General features: G+C 34.0%; 3 protein-coding genes across 4 annotated transcripts; all 3 read left to right on the top strand.

Annotated features, from left to right (window-relative positions):
* The first annotated feature begins 1,067 nt into the window (after nt 1-1,067).
* Nucleotides 1,068-3,069, top strand: LOC143462463 (gastric triacylglycerol lipase-like). Its single transcript, XM_076960646.1, has one exon. It carries the CDS (start codon nt 1,331-1,333, stop codon nt 2,654-2,656), a length of 1,326 nt encoding a protein of 441 aa, XP_076816761.1. The 5' UTR covers nt 1,068-1,330; the 3' UTR covers nt 2,657-3,069.
* On the top strand, nt 3,049-12,079 carry LOC143462464 (kidney mitochondrial carrier protein 1-like). Of its 2 annotated transcripts, XM_076960648.1 has the most exons (10): nt 3,049-3,189; nt 3,905-4,008; nt 4,245-4,327; nt 6,466-6,551; nt 6,660-6,743; nt 8,981-9,105; nt 9,228-9,288; nt 9,489-9,554; nt 10,215-10,295; nt 11,564-12,079. In XM_076960648.1, the coding sequence occupies exons 1-10, from the start codon at nt 3,076-3,078 to the stop codon at nt 11,594-11,596; spliced, it is 837 nt and encodes a 278-aa protein (XP_076816763.1). In that variant the 5' UTR covers nt 3,049-3,075; the 3' UTR covers nt 11,597-12,079. The 2 variants fall into 2 exon arrangements, with proteins under 2 accessions (XP_076816763.1, XP_076816762.1); XM_076960647.1 differs by having other exon boundaries at nt 10,215-12,079.
* A 155-nt stretch (nt 12,080-12,234) lies between these two features.
* On the top strand, nt 12,235-21,007 carry LOC143462465 (uncharacterized). The gene is made up of 2 exons (XM_076960650.1): nt 12,235-14,175; nt 20,340-21,007. The coding sequence occupies exons 1-2, from the start codon at nt 14,135-14,137 to the stop codon at nt 20,644-20,646; spliced, it is 348 nt and encodes a 115-aa protein (XP_076816765.1). The 5' UTR covers nt 12,235-14,134; the 3' UTR covers nt 20,647-21,007.
* Nucleotides 21,008-22,677: the final 1,670 nt, after the last annotated feature.

The raw sequence follows: 22,677 nt of genomic DNA, 5'->3' as shown, positions 1-22,677 counted from the left end.
CAACATTGGGGCTCATATGATGGAGGTCTCGAGTTTGAATCTTGCTAATGTTTGTTTTCTTTTTTTTGTTCAAATTGATATTAGTATATTGATGATTTAATTCAGTCATGACAGGTGAGAGTTTGGGTCAGAGGGGATTAATTTTAAATAAATTCAGACTTTCGAAAAATTAGTGCGTTGTTTTAAGTTGAAAATTAGCACACATTTCAAATCACAGATTAGCCTAATAGCTGTTTACCTAATTAGCTTTTTCCAAATTCAGTAACTGGCAGCTGGTGAAATAGACGCTGCCCTTGCGTATTGCCAGATAAACACATGTTTATCTTCCAAAAACTATTTTATTGCTGATGAAGAACTATAAATCTAACATAAAGACGCGGCATAAACAATGATACATAGCCCTAATAATAATAAGATTGTAATTATAAAATCATCCCAAAAAGAATACGCTTTAAAAGTCAGTAAGACACTAAAACATAGCAAATTATGGCAAAGATGTTGTTCAAATAAGTTCTGAACATGACCTGCCGTAAAGGTCAATGTTGTACTGTAGGCCTAGTTATGTTATGGTGATGACAAATTGGCAATGATGAGTTGATGACTTAACTGCATGATCAGCTGAGCGCCGATTACGGATAAAAAAATGGCATGTTCATCACATAGGGTAATTAATATAACTGATATTTAATATAGCCTAATCGTCAAAAAGTGGAACCCTAGATATTTCAATAACAAAACACTGAAAATACCCCAGTGATCATGCATCAGCAAATAAGCTACGTACTAGACTGTTGAAATAATATGAGGTGGGTTTGATAGAATCCCTGAAACTAATTTTTGTGGCCGCTATATAATCCCACTTCGGGAATGATCCATTTGTGACGTCACTTCTATTTTACCCCAATACAATGACGTCATAATTTGGAACTTTGAGGTGGTTGTGCACATCCATAGCATACTAGCTTAAACCCAGCAAGGTTCCGTTTTGAGCATGAAGTTTACTTTCCCGCCGCCATGAGACCACATGACAGAGTGTTTTCGTCGGAGAGCAGCCAAGCATGACAAAGCTGTGGGTTGAGCAGCGGAACAGAACCAGCAATAGTTGCGTGAGAATGGTTCAATCCATAGTTCAATTAAGGTCGAATTTTAGCACACTGAAGTGCTGATGTTGTCAAATGCTATTTACGGCATTAAAGGGCTGGGTTGTTTTCGGAAGTGTGTGCGGGTAGCCTATTCATGTCTTTTCACATATGTTGCAATCGAAAATGTTGGAAGCATGACCGTACTGCGCACTGATCTAGTGTGTAAGCGATTTTTGTAGGTTTGGAGGATGAATGGACTAAAGCTTATCTTGCTTGTGTTGCTGACAGTGGTTTTTGCCTGGATTTTTTCTTTGGTATTTTGTCGAGTGGAATATTACACTGGTGAGAATTCGCTTGTCGATGGACTTGGCTCGGATTTTCAACAATATGATGACATATTTAAGAATATTTACACCTTTGAAAACAAGATTAAGCATTTTACTGCCGCTGAGACATTGAAGTTTGTATCAGAAAAACTTGATCCAGAAATGTTCATGAATGCAACACAATTAATTACTTCAAAAGGCCTTCCATGTGAAGAACATTTTCCACACACTGAAGATGGATTTATTCTGGGAATGCAACGGATACCCCACCATTCTTCCAAGGGTCCACCTGTGTTGCTCATGCATGGTCTGTTGAGTTCATCAGATTGCTTTTTAACTAATTTGATTAATGAAAGTCTCGCCTACATACTTCATAATGCTGGATTTGATGTATGGCTGGGTAATGTTAGAGGCAATGTTTATTCAAAGAAACATGAGTATTATTCACCAGATGAACTGAAGTTTTGGGCTTGGAGCTTTGATGAAATGGGACAATATGATATTCCAGCGATGGTTGAGTATATAATAAATACAACTGGACACCCAAAAATAAACTACATAGGTCATTCTCAAGGCGCAACATCTATGTTAGCAGCTGGCATGCATAAAAAAGGATTCAATGCAAAAATAAATAAATTTATTGCACTTGCTCCAGCTGGGCTTGTGCCAAATATGAAATCACCTATGCATTATTTGACTTATATAGCTGGTAACATCAAAATGCTGTACAGTTTGTTTGGAGATGGTGAATTTCTTCCTCATACTGGATGGCTATCAGCAGTTGCCAAGATTATATGCCCAGAAACAGAAAAGTTGTGTGAAAATGTTTTGTTCTTGTTTGGTGGTGCAGATGCAGCTAATATAAATATCACAAGAGTTCCAGTATATACTGCTCACAATCCAGCTGGTACTTCAACACAAAACATGATCCACTGGGCGCAGATGGTGAAAAACAAACACAACAATATGCTGCATTATGATTATGGGTATTGGTATTTGAATTTAAAACATTACCACAGCATTTATCCTCCGGTATATGATTTTTCAGAATTTGATATTTCAATGTATGCATTTTGTGGTGGAAGTGATACATTAGTAGTTCCAAACGATTGTGCAAAACTGTTATCTCTTCTTCCCGACATAAAACACAGTTACTTTATTCCGGAATATACCCATCTTGACTTTATTTGGGCAGTGAATGCAGCTATTACTGTGTACAAGACAGTGTTGGATATTTTATTATTGTAAACGTTTGTTTCATTTAATTGTTTGATGTTTCTTTGTTACAAAAGTTTTTATGTTCCATATGATTCTGTTTGTGTGCAAATAATGATGTTTACTTTTGCTTTATAACTTTCTATATGACTGTATATAGTGTTGTTTATCTCAATACTTTTTTTACATAATTTACCACTTTACAGTTTTAATAGCTCAGTAAGCTTGCTATTTTCTTTTAATAGGCTACAATAAATGTGTATGTAATTGAATCCCTGATATATATCGTATGTTGTAAAATACATTGTGTTTTATCAAAGTTCACTCTACAGTATTTCCTGATATGTTATATATGCTTTTAGTATTGAAGTAAATATGCAGTTTAGTGTTTCATATTTAATGAATTGTATTCAAATTATTTGACATGCGTTTACAAAAAACTATAGCATGATATGGCATGGGAGGAACATTGGATACGGCCTTATTTTGTCGGAAGCGTTGCATCTGTTGCCGCTGAGATAGTTACTTTTCCACTTGATTTGGCAAAAACTAGGTTACAAATTCAGGTGTGTTGTTGATTTCAATCATTAGCACAGTTACAAAATAATGAATGTCACAATACAATTTGAATTTTATTGACCAGTTTAGTTTTACAGTTTTTCACTCCTAAACTTTACAAAATGTCATTATAATATTCACTATCGTCTTGGCTTTGAAAATAATTATACACTATATATTAACGCAAAAAAATCGATATGTATTGTGCACCAAAAACCCAAGTGATAATTTTCCCATGATGTTATTGGCATACTGATAGATCGTTATTTTACATATAACTTATCAAGTGCCTTCAAAAATTTACTAAACCAGTTTGAAGCAGTTTCAGCACAATATGCATTTTACGATTTACATGTTGATATGTTCGGATAGACTAAAGCAAAATTTCTTTACATATTATACATACATCGACTATGTTCAAGTATTTTACATAATTTTTTGGAAAATAACTCAAGTCAAGCTTTTGCATAAATTTACTCTTGTCGAGTTACTGCTCTCCTTGGAAGTTGCTACATAATAATTGGCACCTTACCTGAATTAAAAACATATCCTCTTGTGTAAAGCTACTTTAACCTTATATAACCATAGCTAACTTTTTACGAATACATTTTCTTCTAACCAGAAACACAACCTAGTTACACTAGAATCATTATTGAAATTATTGAACATTATTGAAACTATGATGAAATAACAAAGTTGTACAATCAAATTTTATGTTTGTAGGGTCAAGTCCTAGATGCCAAATATACCAAATTATATTATGGCGGTCCTGTTCACACCATACGTAAAATTAAAACACAACAAGGACTCACCATGCTTTACTCTGGGTAAGATTATGATTTACATAGTTGTTATGGAAACGACTGGCTCTTATAGATTGTGTATACTTTAATGGTTTGAATTGATTTGATCAGTACATACTTATGTAACTTTTTGTTGTTTGACAGCCATTACAAATGGCATAGCAGGTAACCAGTTTGTACTAAGTGTAGTATTGAACCTTAAAGTAAGCCATAAAATCGTCGTCTAAATTATGTGAATAACATTTTTTTCTGTTTTAAAGTCTTGTACCAGCATTGTTGCGACAGTCTTGTTATGGAGCACTGAAACTCGGCTTTTATCAAAGTGCAAAGGCTTACACATCTAGTGAGTAGCAACATTATGTAGTTATGTACAGGGCTTCCAAGAGAAATTTTGGAAGGCAAAACAATATTTTTTTGGGGTCCTTTCGAAGCTGACAAAATTTTCTCCTATCTGTGTATTGCTTTCTAGTAAATCTACATACAAACTCTTTTAAGTGCTTTACAACATAATGTAATAAAGCTACTTCCTTAATGTTAAAACACAACTGGTGTTCACAGTTACATCATTAATTATACCACTGTTGTAAGACCTCAAGTCATTTATTTAACTCAGTCAAATGTCCGAAATGACTCTTTTTGATTCAAGTCAAAGTCCAAAATGACTCAGGTAACAGGATGACAGTTGTGTGTTGAGAAAGCAAATAATAGAATTCAATTAACAAAATTGAATAATTTTATAAAAATTACACTTGTCTGAAAATAGTATCAACCAGACTAAGTCGGAGACAACCATGATGGCATGACCAGTTTAATTAATTAAAGATCATTAATTTTTCCAATTTAATTTATAGTGTAACTATAAAGCAACAGGAGACTGTGTGTTATTTGCATAATTGTTTGAACACTACAGTAATTACTAAAAAACTGCCAACTAGAAAATTGAGTGATTTTTGGAAAAAACAGCATAATACCACAATGCAATTAATACAATGAGTAACTGCTGACATCACACTTTTATTTTTGTTGTATGTACGTATTTCCATAATGCACATTTCAGTTGTTTCCTGTTCATAGTGAAGGTCTGGTCATCATTACTATGAGGTTCAAGACAATCTGGTGCTCTGTGTCAACACAAATTTTCACTTCCACAGTTTATGGCAAAAATACATTGATTGAGTAGTAAACAAACCAAATACCAGACACAAGCACAATTCGTTGAAATTTAAATCATACAACACCAGTCAACCAAAACAGTTGTTTTTTGGTTTTAGGAGATATCTAGCATTTTAAAGCTGTTTAGGATTGCATGGCATTTCGAAATTGTAAATTTGAAGAAATTTTTTATTTATTCATGTGATGATAACAAGCAATTTTTTGCTTTTATGCAATTGATAATAAGATTTATAAGTAATTATAACTTTCTTTTTAAATTTAAAACATATTCGTTTGATAAAGGTTTTAGTGAAGTCGGTTGCAAGTTTTTTTTTCACACAAAATTTTGTTCGCGGCTGAAAAAGGTTGAGAAGCACTGATCTACAACTTATAAATTCTTTATGGTAGTGATGGCAAAAATGCTTTCTTGCGAGATAATTTTTCGACAACATCGAATATTTCTATAAAAGACAATAAAATTTTCAGCCAACCTCTTAACAGCGTCAAAATCAACTAAGTTATTGATTAAAACAAAACACAATCTTTCCTAAATAGGACTCTAGTAAGGTAACATCTGTGCATAAATTTAGACATACACTAGGCCATTTGTATGTAACTAATGCATGTAACACTTATCCGAGTCAAAAGTGCAGTGATTTCATTCAGCAATACAGAGTATGCAACATATACCTGAATTAACGTATAATAACAACATATGGCTGAATTAATGTATTTCAGAAAAATTCAGATTTTCGAAGAGGGAAAGTTCATTGTGATGACAGTAGAAACAGTCGCTTTTGTTTTGCAACAGTAGCAAAATATTTCAATCCTGCTTTTTGTGTTGTTCAAGGAAGCAGTTAATCTCGCTTATTCAGTAAACTATGATACTAGCAAAGAGCTACTTAATAAAGTATATGGTTTCATTTATGGGGGCACATGACTGGGATTACACACTTAGCCAATATATACAGTTGAATCTGCTTTATATGACCAATTTTGTATGGCCTAAAAGTTTATCATATAAAATGCTTCGCCATACAAAATTGTTCTAATAATTATGATCAGTCTTTGGATATCAAGACCACTTTTTCCAGGTACTTGTGAGATACATACTTAGTTTCGCTTCAAAAAGCTGTTCTTGAATAACTACAGTCCTGTATGTGCTTTTGCGCACTAGGTCTGTTGATGCAGGAAACAGAACTTTGGGTTTTGGCCGAAACATTCATCAAACACTTTGCACTATGTATCTGCAATTACTTGATAATGAATATTAGCGGTCATGGATTGTCAAAAAAAATCTGTTCTGAATATTTTTATATTGTTTGAAAGAGACCAGCATTGTCGTGGATTTTGCTCTTGCATTTACGTCCGGTGCTGTTGCTGCTGTGCTTTGCAATCCTCTGGACATTGTAAAGGTATGTGCATGTATGCTACAAAGCTTGTATTCATGAAGTGTGGATCAATTGTTATAGTTTGGTTGCATATTTTGTGCCAAATTGTCTGAAGCCAGATGATTGTTGCAGGTAAGAATGCAGACCCAAGGTACACCCTTCACCCAAACTTTTAAAAATCTGATTGGATGTGATTTTTTCAAGGAATATTTTCGTGTAAGTAGATATGTTTTTGTTTTTAAGGTCATATTGTATCTTGTATGATATTTTTACAATCTAGCTTCTACAATGCTTTTATTAATATTGCTTATTAAATGCAAAGTTGATTATAAACGGATAAGTGGAAAAACTTTCTGCGGAGCTACTTTATACGCAGAAAATTTTCCTTACATTCTTTATCCCTACCCTTTGTGGTCAGCATCGTTCAACTTTTGAAAGCATTGTGATAAACAGAGGTGGTCAGTCGGTACTTTAAAAGTGCCTTTTGCAAGATATTTTTTTGAAAGTTATCAATTAGATACTGGTATCAGTCAACAAATACTTCAACATATATTGCCAATTGAACTATTGTTTTCTCTAATAAAAAAACTTAAATATATACATGACAAGATGTAATGTGACCATGGAATTACACTCAAGATCATACACTATAACTTATTTTTGTGTAATTTCTTTTTAACAAGTTTCCTCTGAATTATTATTTCCTAAAGATGGTTAATGTTTGCCATCAGCATATAGATCACATTGTCACTAAACAATCTGTGTAACAATTTTTTTAAGAACTTGGTGTGAAGCAATGTTGTAATATTTCGAGTCGGCTTGAGTCAAGTCAAATCCCAAAATGACTCGAATCATGCGATAGAAATTGTGACAAATATAAATATTTTCTTAACAAATTACATTTGTGTAAAATAAATTATCAACTACTGTGTAATTTTTGATATTTGTGATACAGCCATGACGTGATGGTAACCAATTTAACACAATGCGTAGTGTGATGTTACAATTGCATTATAAGTTAAAAGCGTTGATTTGACTTGATCCGAGTCACAGTTTAAATAGACTCGAATTAATTTGATTCTACAAGAACAGTACCCAGTTTGGCAAAACCGCAACTTCTTTTAAGATTTTTTAAAATTATTATCGGACATATTTAATACTCGTTTGGGTGTTTTGGGGATCAAGACTAATCAACAAGGGTATGAATATATAAATGCTAAATGACAGAACAACGTTTTACTTGTTAAGAAATACTTATAGATTTAAAATGTTAAGTGCAAATTGGAGTGCAGGAACTAACTCATAACTGTTATTATCCTTATAATTCTGCTCATGCATTGCACACCAACTTAGGGAGTGCGGGACATGCCTGGAGTTTGGCAAGATGTTGCGTTTTTTTAAATCCTAAAATACGTTAAAATGCTCAGAGTTTTTCTAAATGAAATTTTTAACAATGTCTGACTGGTTTTTTAACTTGCCAATATAAGCACAAAGATTTTTTTCTGGAATCACTTAGTAGCCTATAGCCCTATAATGTCTAACTAATTTATGTTATGAAGACCAATTTAAAGATTAGCTATTTGTACTTATTTCTGTATAAAATTGTATGGAAATGTCTTCTAAGCGTATAACAAAATTCGTATATTTTCGACATTTTATAAGTTGGCAATAGAAAAAGTTTTTGTTGATTAATGGACAACTTGCAGTGCATTTTGCGTGAATAGAGTGGTGTGTTATCTTCTCTTTCTTCTCGAGCTCATTTTTCTTTTTTACCTGCTTGGCGAGCATTGTGTTCTCTGCGTAAGACAATTCGATCAAATTAAATCCATGCGCTTGCATTTTGAACCTTGTTTGGTATCTATCGTTTATTTCTTGTCATATTAAACAAGGTTTTGTTGTTTCAAAGTAACAAAATATATTAAGTTGTTCAAAGTTGAATCCATGGATTATCGGAGAAACTTATTTGTGTTCTAAAAGCGATACTTAAAGGTTTTGATTTCGCAAGGAATCTATTCACTCAATCTATTCTTAATGTAGATGAAAGGTCATTTACCATTGTTGTGAGGAATGTCCGCATAGAAATGAGGATAAATGCATAGCCTACAAACTTAGCTTTCACTGGATGGTTGTATTCGTGTTTAAAAATCATCCTTGTAACAATTTTCCAAACAAAAAGAGCACCGCTCATGTTTGCAAAATTTTTTATGCTTCAACTGTGTACACTTTTCGTATATCAGATCTAAACAATGTGTACACTACTACGATTATGTTTTTACGTGGTTTGAAAGTAATATGAAGAGTTAGTTCGGCAAATACTTAACCGCAAAACTTTATGTGTTCTGCTTTTCGCATGTTATAAGTCACGTCATATTGTAACGTGATGACTCGTGAATGCTCATATGTCATTTCTTAAAATGCTATACTAGAATTTATACTTTTTATTCAATTTTCAGGGAGTGTTACCCAATATTTGTAGAACTGGAGCAGTAGTTGGGACTACATTTGCAATTTATGATCGTTCAAAACAAGTGCTTATTTGCAACTTCGGGTTTCACAACGGAGTAATATCCTACACTATGTAAAAGTTCTTAAAGTTTTTTATGTGTTTTTAACACTAATTTGTTTTAAGGAAACAAAACAAGCATTTAATACAATGTACAATTTTTAGAAGAAATTTTAATTGCTTCTGTTCTTCCACAGTTCTGCATTCATTGCTTGTTTGGTTGGAGCGATTGTAACAATGCCATTTGATGTGGTAAAGGTTAGTTATTTCATGCAATTTACAATTGTTGGTTATGTATTTTATAAAACTCTGGGAAAGCTTTCAGTTACTTGTCAGCATGCAAGTGATCATATAAATATCTATTTAAATGGTGCAGAATTTTATATTTGCGTCCATATTTGGGAGCACATGCTTATCTGCTTGTCTGTATTTATTTCAATAAACTTTGTATGTTGCAGTCAAGGTTGATGAATCAAGGTCGAAACAGCGTTCGATATAGAGGTGTTAGGCATTGTATTTCAGAGGTAAGATATAATAAATTTCAAATGTATTTGCCCTTAATTTAGTGCTAAATTTTTGCGTTTTAGCTTCAGTTGTAACATGTAAGAGTATGCTTGTAACAGCTACACTTTCTGATGGTATCGGCGGGCGGAAGTAGTACTGGGCCTGAACCTTCAAACATAATTGAAAAGACAGTTTTGAAAAAATGAGCCTGAGATAAAACCCAGTATGCTAAATTTATTCTTAATCTGAAAGTTTAAAGGGTAAGAAGCAAAAATTTGTACCAGAATAAAACTTTCATGGTCACTAACTAATCATTCTACACTGTAACATTATACATAACTAATTGATTTGCACCAACAGCTTATTTTGCGAATGTGTAATTTTTTACCTATGCAACAGTTATTATTAATTATTATCAATATAATCAAAAGTTAAAGAAAGCTTGTAATGCTTCGTAGCAAGGCAGTGTAAGTTTAATAATAACATTTGAATGTGTTGCTTTAACCTGGATAAGCAACAGGGGTTATCCTGGGCTCACCCCAATCAGAATAGAATCAGAGTAGCTCATAAAATAAAATTTTGTAAACCTAAACTGGATAAGACTGCTTTAAAGTGTGGATTGACACCTTAGTCGGTATATTTGTTACTATGTCTCTGCTATTAAAAGTTATTGTTTTTAGACTTGGAGAAACGAAAGATTTTTCGCATTTTATAAAGGGGGTTCAGCATTCCTGATTCGTGCCATTCCCTGGCATTTAGTTGTATCCTTTGTATTCAAAATACTAATATGCAAAATGTTTCTAACTATTTTCATCCAGAATTGTAAAAAGTATGGCAATAAGAAAAGTTTGCAAAACGTTTTGTTCAGCTGTAGCATAAATGGCTTAAAACATGGAAATTCAACTATTGTTTTGCTTTGCGGGCCTTTACATTTTCTTAAGAACACGTGGGTTATTTTGTTTAAACTTTTTTATAAAAGAATGAACTTTTACCTAAGTAATGGCCGGAAGTATTGCTTAGTTGAAGTAAAGCACGATCAAAATACTTGACGAGCAACATAACCTTGCTTAAAATAGTCATCTTGTTGGTGATTGATAAAGTAAATCTGTCTCACTAAAACTTCTCGCAACCATTTCACTGTCTTTTCGGTCGATCATACAACCAAAAACTGAACGTTTTTCTGTTTCTTATTTTCAAAAAACAGATCACGAGTTTGGCCCGAATCTACTTGAAACATCCCCATTTTAAAAACGATTCAAATTTTTGAAACCATAGATCAAGTTGCTAGTAGCTCCAATCAAAAGTTTCTAATAAAAAGTTGATGTTTCAGATCAAAGTTAAAAGAGCTCGCAGGCTTTTAGTTTGACCACGTTGTCTTAAAATACGAAGTAATCATGTTTAGTACATTGATATCCGCTTAAAGGTACTATGGCTAATAAATACAACTACCTAATAGACAGACACATCCAGTTTAAGTTGGTTCAAAATTTTTATATTGAAATTATGCTAGTTAATTGTTTAATTTTTCAAATCCACACTTAACTTTGAAAAGGCGTTTCCATTGATATATTTCTATCGTGAGCAAGTGATAGCTTGTCGGAATTAAATTTCTTGTTCTCGCGCTTGTCAATATCATATTATGCCAGTTCTTCGACCACACGAAAAACTTACTTGTCATTGTTTCAGTTAAGATTTAACAAACAAAACTACGTTGCCATGATTTTTTGTGGGTACATTAAGTATGCATTAGTTGAAATCTTAAACTACTTCGGGTTAAATGCAAAACTGCGCTTGCTTTTGTCATTTTCAGAGTGTCACTTTGGAAAGCTGCCGTTTATTAGAAAGGGTATTTAATAAACTGGCTTTTCTTTGCCGACGTACACCATCATAGAATATCGTTTTCAGTAAAAACTGAAGTAATTGGTGTCATGTGATTAGTCATAAACCAAATAATGAATTTAGCTTCTTTAAAATTTCAACTGGTTTTTCATTTGTGTGGGACAGATGTTTTCCTTAACTTTATTTCCAGTTTTTTCACATTACAGAACTTTTAGGTCCTTGATGTATAGAGAAATGCAAGTTGTCTGAGCTGTTAAATCTTAGAGATTGTCGCACTGTGCATGATATTTTTCCTGCCTAGATCTTTTTATTTATTTGTTTTACCACTTGATTCCACCTTGAGCGATAATGCTTATTGTGCAAAGTTTATGGTACAAAAACTATTTATATCAGAAAAACCTTTGACCAGTGGCAGTGTTTTACAAACTTTATAAATTACTGACTCATAAACCCTCCATATGAGGTTAATACTACGCTTTCATCAACAATTCATTTCAAAGCGATTTGGGTTAATGCGGTGCCTGATTGCCAAGTAGGCAAAAGAATTTATATCGAAATTACACCACACAGTGTCTTCAGAATAGAATCATGCTACCGTTTAATTCCGCACGTGTTGCGCCCTAATCTGCTGGTTGTTTTTGAAGTTAATACTTCGGTTTTCAGAAATTATCCAGTCGCAGTCAATTTATAAATCACAGTTCTTATGCATGGACTAATATGAAAGTTTTATTTGCACAAAGAGGGCACTATCTGTCATTAAATAGTAGACAAAAGAATAATAAAACAAAGAAACTTTGTAGCATTTAACCCAGAAAGTTCTATTTGAAAGCATTCGGCGTCTATACGCTTTTCCGTTGTATTTTGATAAAAGACGGTGATGGATCGTATCCCGTTATGGTCTTCAGGCAATCAGTGCCGAACTTGCTAGCCAATGTTTCAAACCATGCCGTTGCGGAAATAGCCTATTTACACCGACAAACAAAATACATCAACAAAATCATGGTTTTAGCTTACGTACTAGAACAATTAATTAGAAGACGTGTGTTTTTGCCAAGTTAACCAAAATATGTAAATAAATAATTAACCTACAAGTATTTTGTGTCATCAAGAATACTGGTGTTGACCGTAGCGTAAGTCTAAAGATCATTTCGAATTATCCATGACCAGTCGATTTTTCCTACTTAAGTCGTCACTGCCAAATTTGCAACGTTTTGTGCATACAACCCATTCGTTTGTTTCTGCACAAATAGCACGTATTTACCTTCAAGAAGTGTAGCCTGAGGTTACTATCAGAAAAAGAGCGGAAATAGGATCAGTTAGTAAGCATGGCACATGAACGCTGCATAGAAATTGTAACCATTTACAGCTGACCGTTACTGGTTACAATATTAATACAATTATACGTATTTCAGAACTTTTTTCCATTTATTGGCCTACTGCCCCATTATTTTTTCACGCGTTGAGCCTGTTACAAGATTTATGTTCGAACGTATGTCACACGCGGAAGCTGCATCTTGGTGTACGGTTGGCGACGTATGCACTTGTTTTGTAAAGGGTATTGTACTTGCGTATATATAACATGGTTATAAATAATAATGAATTTCAGTCGATGAGTCTATGTTTACAACTCATACTTGAAGAACACCTATTAAATTTTACAACGGAGTATTCGTTTTGTGATATTAAATGCCCTATGCTAGCTACTTAACTGACAGTCATTGTTACCAATAAAATATTATTTTACATATTTTGCTTATAAAAAATGAAATATAGTAGGCTATATACTATATAGCCTGCCCTACTGCATGTTTGCATATTTAATAAACTATTTCATTTAAAAAAATTTCTATTGTGTGAATAAATCCAAGAATCATTGATTACGGTTTAGTTGAAAAGATGCTTTTAAACTAAAGAAGTTATCTCACTGAATTTTGGTGGTAAAAAATGTTGACTCCAGCTTGTGAGTGTTGATAGCATACTCCAACACTTTGGCTGTTAGCTGGCTTTTTCATTTTAACAAAACTGTAGCCTATAGGCCTACAAGCAAAAGCGTTTCATTAGAATTCTGTAGGCTACATGTTATTAACATAAAGTGATTAAGCGAATTAAGTTGGGCCTACGTAGCCCGCTCATACTGGCATACAGCTCGTCAGGAATCGACGAAGTTAGTACCGTTGGTAACGCCTCCTCACAAGGGAGGAAATTGTGTAGCGCCCCGCTTGTCGCTACGACTAGATTATATAATTAGTTTCAAACATCAATTTCATTAGTTTTTAAGTATAAAAAATAAAAGCGAAGATTAAAATGCCAAAATTGAGTTTTAGAGTGTCAAACACGGATAGTTTTCTTAAAAAATCGTTAACGAATCTGGAAAACATCAGGTTGACGTCGAAAAAGTCTGTTGTAGAATTCCCCAGGCTTTATCTCCCTATACCTACATAATTGAATGGTTTATATGAAATTCGTGCTGATCTAGGCCATTCCATTCTGGGATAACAAAGTTTTACAACTTAGTCAGAATCAAGAATCTACCATAATTATCTGTCAAGAATGTAAAACAAGCAATTGTAGAAAAATGTCTTATAGGTTAATGAAAACGTTAAATCTCTATTTTTTAAATTAAAAACAACATTTCTCACCAGTTCACTGCAAGTGTATTATGGCGCATCAGCGTAGATTTCAAAGGACTATTGCCATCATTACAATTTTTTTATTTATTTGTAGCCATCGACGAATTTAGTCAATATCATTTTACGTTTCCATGCAAGAACATCTCGTCAGTGCAGCTATTGACTTTGCAGGGTTCGTATTTCGTTGCTAAAAATTCGTGTTCACCAGTAAGTCGTTGTGGCTAGGGTTGGATTATCCGGATAGCGGTTAACCGGTTAACCGCAGGGTTTTTTTCTATCTGATATCCGGATATAAATCTGCCGGTTAACCGGTTAAAAGAGTATCGTTGCTAATGCGTTTTACACTTTTTAATAAGTTTGAACATTCTTTGTTACGTAGAGGCTGACTCCCGCTGAGCGCAATTAAACCTTTTTTCACACTTCTATTGTCTTATACCAGGGGTGGGCAACCTTTTTGAACCCGAGAGCCGCTTTGGTTGTTAAATTTTTACTGACGAGCCAAGTCATAAGAACTTATGACGTCATAAATAGTTATATCGTTTAATTTTTCCATATCTGCATTCCTCAATCGAAAAATATCATTAAATTTGAATAATTAACAACTTGTCATGAATGCTGGCCTAAACAAGGAAAAGAAAAAGAGAGAAACGTTCATAAACGGTAGTCTTGGTAGCCTATACAATTTCTTTGAAATTTTACGATTCGACTAGAAGAGCCACAAAAAACATGCCGGAGAGCCGCAGTTTGTCCACCCCTGTCTTATACTTTCAACTACGGTACTCGTAAAATGCACGAGTGAAATTTAGTATCACGTCACAAAGAAAGCATAATGAATGATTGAATGATGCATTGTGCTTTATAAGGAGGGCGTTGCAGAAGCAGTGAACATTAAATTTGCGTGATTTTTCTCGTATTCGCTCGTACTGCGCGTGTGCGTAGATCTGCAATAAAACTGTGTAATGATTTTACAATCCATTTTTCATGCAAACCTCGTGAAATCGATTGTTTCACTTAGCAGTTATCTAACCGGTTGACCGGTTAGATAAATTCCAAATATACGGATATATCCGTTATCCGGATAGTAAAAATTATTGATATCCGAACTAACCCTAGTTGTGGCGTATGAGTGAAAATGTTTCCGGACAGACAATTAAATTTGGAGTTCGGCATAAGGGTCGGACTTGAGAGCAATCCAAATCCAAAGCGGTTAATCAATAATAATAATACAACAAATAGGCGTGTTTTTTCCCAGTGAACACTGATACTATGTTAACTAGTTTGTGGGTTTAGATGGCTTAACATCTTACAGTATAGCACAATTGTATTATTGCTATCTTGCATGTTTTTTTCCCTTGGGCATTACGACTTTTTTACTGCTCATTAATTGTTCGTGTGTATGTGTTTTATTGCGCTATAACTACGACAGTTAGCATCGTTACTTTCACTCCACACGGTTAATAGCTAAATATAAACATTACAATACAATTCAATCCTTTAATTTTATGTTTAAACCCCAACCAAAATAAGCAAACTAGAAAAAATCCTGATGGTTATTGATATCATACCAGAATCTAGGGTTAGTTCGGATATCAATAATTTTTACTATCCGGATAACGGATATATCCGTATATTTAGAATTTATCTAACCGGTTAACCGGTTAGATAACTGCTAAGTGAAACAATCGATTTCACGAGGTTTGCATGAAAAATGGATTGTAAAATCATTACACAGTTTTATTGTAGATCTACGTACACGCGCAGTACGAGCGAATACGAGAAAAATCACGCAAATTTAATGTTCACTGCTTCTGCAACGCCCTCCTTATAAAGCACAATGCATCAATTGTGCATCAATTAAAAGAATCATTCATTATGCTTTCTTTGTGACGTGATAGTAAATTTCACTGGTGCATTTTACGAGTACCGTAGTTGAAAGTACAGTACAGTATAAGACAATAGAAGTGTGAACAAAGGTTTAATTGCGCTCAGCGGGAGTCAGCCTCTACGTAACAAAGAATGTTCAAACTTACTAAAAAGTGTAAAACGCATTAGCAACGATACTCTTTTAGCCGGTTAACCGGCAGAATTATATCCGGATATCAGATAGGAAAAAAAACTGCGGTTAATCGGTTAACCGTTATCCGGATAATCCAACCCTACCAGAATCTTTATCCTCGTATTGAGAACAATCGTTGCATGACTTAAACTTGGATATGATTTCTCACCGCTCGAGCCCCGGTTATCGACCTTGTTTTTTGTGGAAGTTGCGATGGATAGATAACCTAGGCATTTTTTGTTTGTTATATTGCCAGCACTGTCATCAGGACCAATGAACAGAAACACGATCAAGCTAGAAACTACGACAATGTGCAAGCAGAAACGGCTCAAAGAGGCCTGATACGAGCTATTTGTCGTCTCGGTTGCCGAGTGGTTCGAGGGCTGGTCTAGCAACGAATGTTGCTTGTGTTCCGTATTCGATAGCCCGTGACGCCATACCGTTGTAAACTTGTAATACCCTTGGTCAATGCATTAACAACACTAGCTCCTGTTCAGTAGATCTTGTGGACAGTTCTAAATTCGGGAATACTACTGTATATAAAAAACAAAATAAAAAATGTGTAACAAACGGAACTTGCACAAAGACTAGCTCGGTAACCGGGGCTCGATGAAGAATTATCGTCGGGGTTTAGTCATGCAAAGACTTTCCTCAGTCCTAGGATAAATATTATCATACCATACCACCCTATTACCTGAAGCTCCGCATGCCTTTTACAGTGCACTACCATACCTATGCTGTTAAAGTTACGTCACATGAAAAAAATTGTTTAAATACAAAAGTAGTCTAATTTCGGCTTATGAACTGAAACCTTACAGTATAAATAAATATTATCTTGTTTGTAACACTCATGAAAACGTTTTCTGAAGATCCTAATTGTTCCGAGGAAGTGAGCCCACAAAATTCAAAATAGGCCTATGTGATTTGAGAAAATCTGTTGTTAGGTGTCTATGACCAAAGAACACGACTTTATTTGTTTACGCGCTCAAGTGGTTTTTTGGAATGTGCGATTATGAAATACTGTACCGTAATGTGGCAGAAATAAATTTCTCCTGGACGTCAACGAACATAGGTAGGTTACCTGATTGCCCTGAAGCCTAAGTTTTTATTCATGCATGTTCGTTGTCAGTTGCCAATTGAATTCAGCGATACGATACATTCCTTCAATTCTATTATTTCTTGTTGGCGGTGGGGAAGAGAATAATGACTAGGCTATAATATAGGCATAACCTTGTTATTACCTGTGTATAAGCTATAGGGCGCTACGCTATGCAAAAAAAGTAAAATAGGCTGAAAAATTTCACGATAAGAGCGAAGTTTATAGTATAGTAATATCTGAATATATATGGCGTATATGTTCATGAATCTCAGCATGTGTGCAAGTACCACATATTTCATTTTGGGCGACTAGGCTATAGCACAGCAAAGCCATACTTAACTTTAGGGTCTAATGTTGAAGTGTACTACCAAATGACGTCACAATTTAAGTAGCTGGAGTCTACCGGTCTAGTATACAAATGTATCAGGAATGCGTGTATGCGTGCAGAAATGCAAATATGGGCATGCTGTTGTGCATTGAAACCTGAATGCTTTATTTATTTATATTGCAATGTGTTCAAACCATCAGCTGTTCTTTTTTATTTATTTTAAATCGCACTGATGATAAAGAAATTCGGCATGCTCTTTGATAAATCTTGTGTGTGCAGCTGCCATACTTTCCGCTATGGTGCATATGTTTGCTTACTGAGTAGGCCATTAACACATACAGGCATCTGGACTAAACCTATATGCCACCAGGGTGACACCTGAACACACTTGAGGTTTATAAATGTTGTTTAACCTGGTTGTTTAAATTCCAATTTATAATAATTAAGCAAAAAATTAAGGCTTCGTCTAAGACTGTCCTTATAGACCTTTTGCGCAACCAGGATCTTGTCAAAAAAGACAAAATATGCAGTATGGGTGCACCCCAACATGTGAAAATTTGCGTTTTTGCTTGCACGACTTCTTGTTTTAAAGCTGCCCTACTTTCCATTTGAGATTAAAGAGATTACATCTACCAAGTAATTCATTATAATCGAGAATATGTAGATATATAAATAAATCAACCTTAACACCTGGATGCAATATTTGATTAAAATTTTAATTGATTTTCCATGTTTTTTTCAATTGGGCTCAATTGAATGAACTGTGTGTTTGGAACAAATACATCAATTACTTTTCATACACCTTCCAGAGCTTGTATGATTAATTATATATACATAGATAAATCCTTAATCAGTAATTAGTTGAGTAAAGCAGCATTTTCAACTGAAGATCGTTACGTTACCTTTAAAATAACAGGAAAGGACAGGTTTTACATGTGTCACAACAAGACAAATTCATGCATCATTTTAAAAATATTATAGCTAAATAGCGGTAAACTATATCCCAGTTGTGCTCTTTTAATTCATATTTATGCAGAGTAGGTTGGTTGATTGTTATACATAATTACATATCATGATGCACCAATGGCATTGTTGGCATTGTGACTATGTAAGTCTTTATAGTGTTATGAAACAGCTATTTTTTGCCAATCGCTACATACCCTATTAATGGGAAATTGATTACAATTTAAGTTAACAGCGGTCAAAATTAATGTATTATATATATACATATAAATTACTAATTAATCAATTATTTTTTACTTCTGTACCGAATACTCAATCGAATACTATGCCTTAGTTGCTCAAACAATCAAATGTTCAACCGATTTCTAAAGGTAAATACTAAATTTATTCAAATAAAATTTGGTTACCAATAAAATGCCACACCACCAATTGAACTAAAAACTACTTTGGGACATTATAGTTACTAGTACTTTTATAACATTACAATGTGGTGAATTTGCAAATTTTTGTGACAAAAACCTAACAATAAATATGATTAAATTTCTCAGTCAGTGCACAACATTTTGTTACTCTTTTTTTAAGTACACCTGCGTTAGCCCTAGCAACTGACTACAAGTTTTTCAATAATTTAATTTGTGGTTGCAAAAGGTTGCATGGTGTCATACCCTATAGACCCACTTTGGATTGTGTCCAAATCATCTCAAAATTCAGCAGTGGGCTTATATGCTGAGTATAAAATGTTACCCAAAAAATTTCAATCTAACCGCATAAAATCTTTACTGCCAGAATTGCTGCTTTGAAACTAATTTCACGTACAATTTGTACTTGGCAAAGTTAGTGACGAAAAATCTGCATAATACACAACACTAAGTACAACGATATAAACAGTTCGATATAAACACCTTGTTCTTTAAGCTGACAGAAATGAGCTATGTAGCTTAAATGCAATGTGACCGTAAGTAATTACGTAAGTTTTCTCGCAGCTACGTGCGTTGTTTTGTGGTAATACTGTGATATGATTGTTGTTTATTGGCAAAGCAGGTTTATATTACAAGTAATTTCTTAACATTGAGTTTCACTTTCGTGAAATTTGCGTTTTTTCGATGGCAGACACTGTAACTTTTCCAGAAAAAATTGTCTTTTTGTCTTGTTTTATATTAAAGTCAAGTTGAGCTGTATAAAGATAAAGGCTATTAACTGTAGTTGCTTTTAATCGTACTTATTCTCTGACAAACATTTTCCCAAACTTAATTTCTTATGGTGACTTTACTGACATCGTGTGGGATCTACTTCTGCATGAGATGCGAAAGCAATATTTCTCGTGGGCTTCGTGCAGTGTGATATCACTTTGACAGTTAAGCAGTGTCACCGCTATACTTTCCATACTCAATTTATGCTCGTAGCAGTAGTTCTCAAAAGGCGATTATTATTTGTTACATAATCACATGACAAGCCTTGTTATCCGCTACTGGGCCGAGTGCAGATATCGCAAGCATTTCAATTCGCTTTGCACAGTGGTTGCATACAGAAAAAAAATAGGTTGCGTTACAGCATAATTTGTACCAAGCGTTCCTAACAACATCTCCGTTATGTAGTTACATAATTATTGTTAATACTTGCAACACTACTTGCAATTGAAGAATATAAAACTGCTAAACATCGTTATCTAAATTTCTGTAAGGTTCATAAGATTCTACTCGTCAATTAATCATTTGTGACAGGTGTGACTAAAACAAATTTCTTCATCATGGGATTCCATGAAATTTCCTATAATATTTAAAAAAGTAATGATAAAGAATTACAATTTCAGTGGAACACACCGGAGTGAAAATATTTTTTAATCAATAAAAAAGTGTGTGCGGCAAAACAAGTGCGCTCTTTTCTTTTTAGAAGAACAAAAGCACGAACAATTCTTTTTTTCATTGATGAGCGAGAGCTTGAGCGATGCTCTTTTTTGAAAGAATGGTTCCCCAGCTCTGCTGCCAATATTATTGGCTTGCGTTCTTTTCTAATCAACACAAACAAACAACGCATGAAGACAGTTCTCGATTGCGGTTATGGTATCGCACTTTCACCTTTCCTTGTGAGTTCACTTGGTCGTTGTAGTTGTGATTCTTTGCGAGTAAAGCAGATGATGGTAATGTTTTTATTATCTAGAAAAATGCATGCATCAATTCAAATTCCTTTAACAGCATAAGAAAAAAATAAACAATCTTTGTAAATAGTAAGCTAAACAAGGAATTTTGCAGGAAGTTGTATTGCTACTGATAACGATTACGTTGTAGGACGGCTTTTTTCAGAAGCACAATGCACTGTTATGAATTTGAAGGATGGCATACAAAGACTTCAAGACAGGTGTGAGGTGCAATTATTGTATTGTAGTCAAAAGCCAAAACTTGGCATGGGCTTACAGAGTGAGTATAGGCTAAAAGCAATATTTTGGACCCAAAAACCAGTGGTTGGCTTTTACAGCAGGTGGGCCAATTTAGCGGTATATACGATATTTCATGGTTCGTAAAGATTTATGGTTACAATAGGCTCGATAACGCTACTGCGTTTATCTTACAAAACTTGTGTTATTTATGTAATGTAATCACATCTTGGTTGATGAATTGGGTTTAAGAAGACAGTGGGCCGAATTAAAATGTTTTTTTTTTGCTGACGACAATATGCCGTGGTAGTACTTTGCCTATGTTACATTACTTTGTTTGCATCATATTTTTTGTTAAAGAAACAATCCAATCCACTCTGAGTTGATTCAGTCTGCTTGATATCCACATTACCTTACAATAAAATTAAGATGCAGATTTACTGTTGGCAGCTTCTAATTCAATAGCTGCCATTTATCGCGTTTAAAAAACGCAATTTGCATAAACAATTAACTGGTTACTTGTTTTTTTTACTATGGTAACCGATAATATAAGTTTTTATTATATCTTTTGTGGCAAAACTACCAACAAAAGCAAATTTTGTTAAACCCGCATTAGTTGTATTTATTGCCCGAGTCCTAACAGATTGTTTAAAATTAAACTTTTTTTCATTCTTGTGTAAGCGATGTGTATAAATCAATACAGGTGGAAATCTTCCAGCTGCCGTATTGTAGCTTTTCAAAGATTAACGCATACTGGTAGAGTATTCATTTTAATTATCGTTTAGTAAACTTATTTGTGAATTTAATTGTTTTTCTTGTTTGAGTTTGCGATTTTGCTGATGACTTTATTATCAATAGTTCTTTACCGGAAATGGGGTCTGTTCCTGGAAAAGTTTGTTTGTTCAAAGAAAATTGAACTTGCAACATCACTGGGCGGTGGGACATTTTATTCTCTTTTGATATGCGTAACTGTTCTAACTCTGCCAAATTGCTGTGTCATTACAAGCGAAGCAAGACTGATCTAATGATTTTTGTTCTAATTATGATGCCATGTGAGTGCAACCTAACCAACCCACCAATCCGTATGATTGACAGGTGGTAAATAGAATACCAAAACAAGCAATTGTAACTAACAAACATGTTGTCTTTAAAAGCAGTAGGGTCATACTTTAGCAATGTAGTTATGTTAACCTACCGCTACTTTTAAAACACTATCAGAAGGTTGTGATTTATATTTAAATAAGACTTAAGGAATGATTTGCCGTACTAATATCTGAGTTTTATCATTGCCTTCATGATTAATAGCTAATAAGTTAATAATATCTCACAACATTAATATCTGAGTAACATATTATATCTAACATATTACACTTTGTAAATAGCGCACAACACGACTGAATTTCAATGAATGACACACACCAAATAGCACATCACAATAGTAATGGAGCTAGCATTAAAAAATACTGAAAATCACCAAACTTTATAATTTATTCCAAATTGAGTTATTATGCGATTGTATTGGGTTTTTTCTCTAAATCAGGGGTGTCCAACCTTTTTGGCCAAAGGGCCCCGTGCGATTTGCGAATGATTGTGCGGGCCACTTGAGTGTTTACTGCTAATTTCTAAATAAAACCCTCACACCAACATTCTAATCGTAGAAATAAATTGTGATGCAATAAAATTAACTTGAACAGTTGTGCACTCCTGCACTAGAGACTATAATATATTATCTATCTATTGCTCTAATTATCTCTTATCTCTACTATCTATTGCTCTATAGTATAGAGCAACAGACAAAGAAAGCAAACAATAAATGCCAATTTCTGGGAATGTAAGTTTGCCATAAATTACGTAGGC

The sequence above is a fragment of the Clavelina lepadiformis genome, chromosome 6 (genome assembly GCF_947623445.1).
Source record: "Clavelina lepadiformis chromosome 6, kaClaLepa1.1, whole genome shotgun sequence".
NCBI classification, from domain to species: Eukaryota; Metazoa; Chordata; class Ascidiacea; order Aplousobranchia; family Clavelinidae; genus Clavelina; species Clavelina lepadiformis.
The sequence above is the reverse complement of the archived record's forward strand: the minus strand, read 5'-3'. Positions and strand labels throughout refer to the sequence as shown.

Bases quoted from the DNA above. Each gene is read 5' to 3' on its own strand.
- LOC143462463 (XM_076960646.1), top strand. From the start codon at position 1,331: ATGAATGGACTAAAGCTTATCTTGCTTGTGTTGCTGACAGTGGTTTTT.
- LOC143462465 (XM_076960650.1), top strand. From the start codon at position 14,135: ATGCAAGAACATCTCGTCAGTGCAGCTATTGACTTTGCAGG. The intron at 14,176-20,339 runs GTTCGTATTTCG...TTTTCTTTTTAG, and splicing joins GCAGCTATTGACTTTGCAGG to AAGAACAAAAGCACGAACAA.
- LOC143462464 (XM_076960647.1), top strand. From the start codon at position 3,076: ATGGCATGGGAGGAACATTGGATACGGCCTTATTTTGTCGGAAGCGTT. The intron at 6,744-8,980 runs GTAAGTAGATAT...TTCAATTTTCAG, and splicing joins TTTTCAAGGAATATTTTCGT to GGAGTGTTACCCAATATTTG. The intron at 9,555-10,214 runs GTAAGATATAAT...TATTGTTTTTAG, and splicing joins TTAGGCATTGTATTTCAGAG to ACTTGGAGAAACGAAAGATT.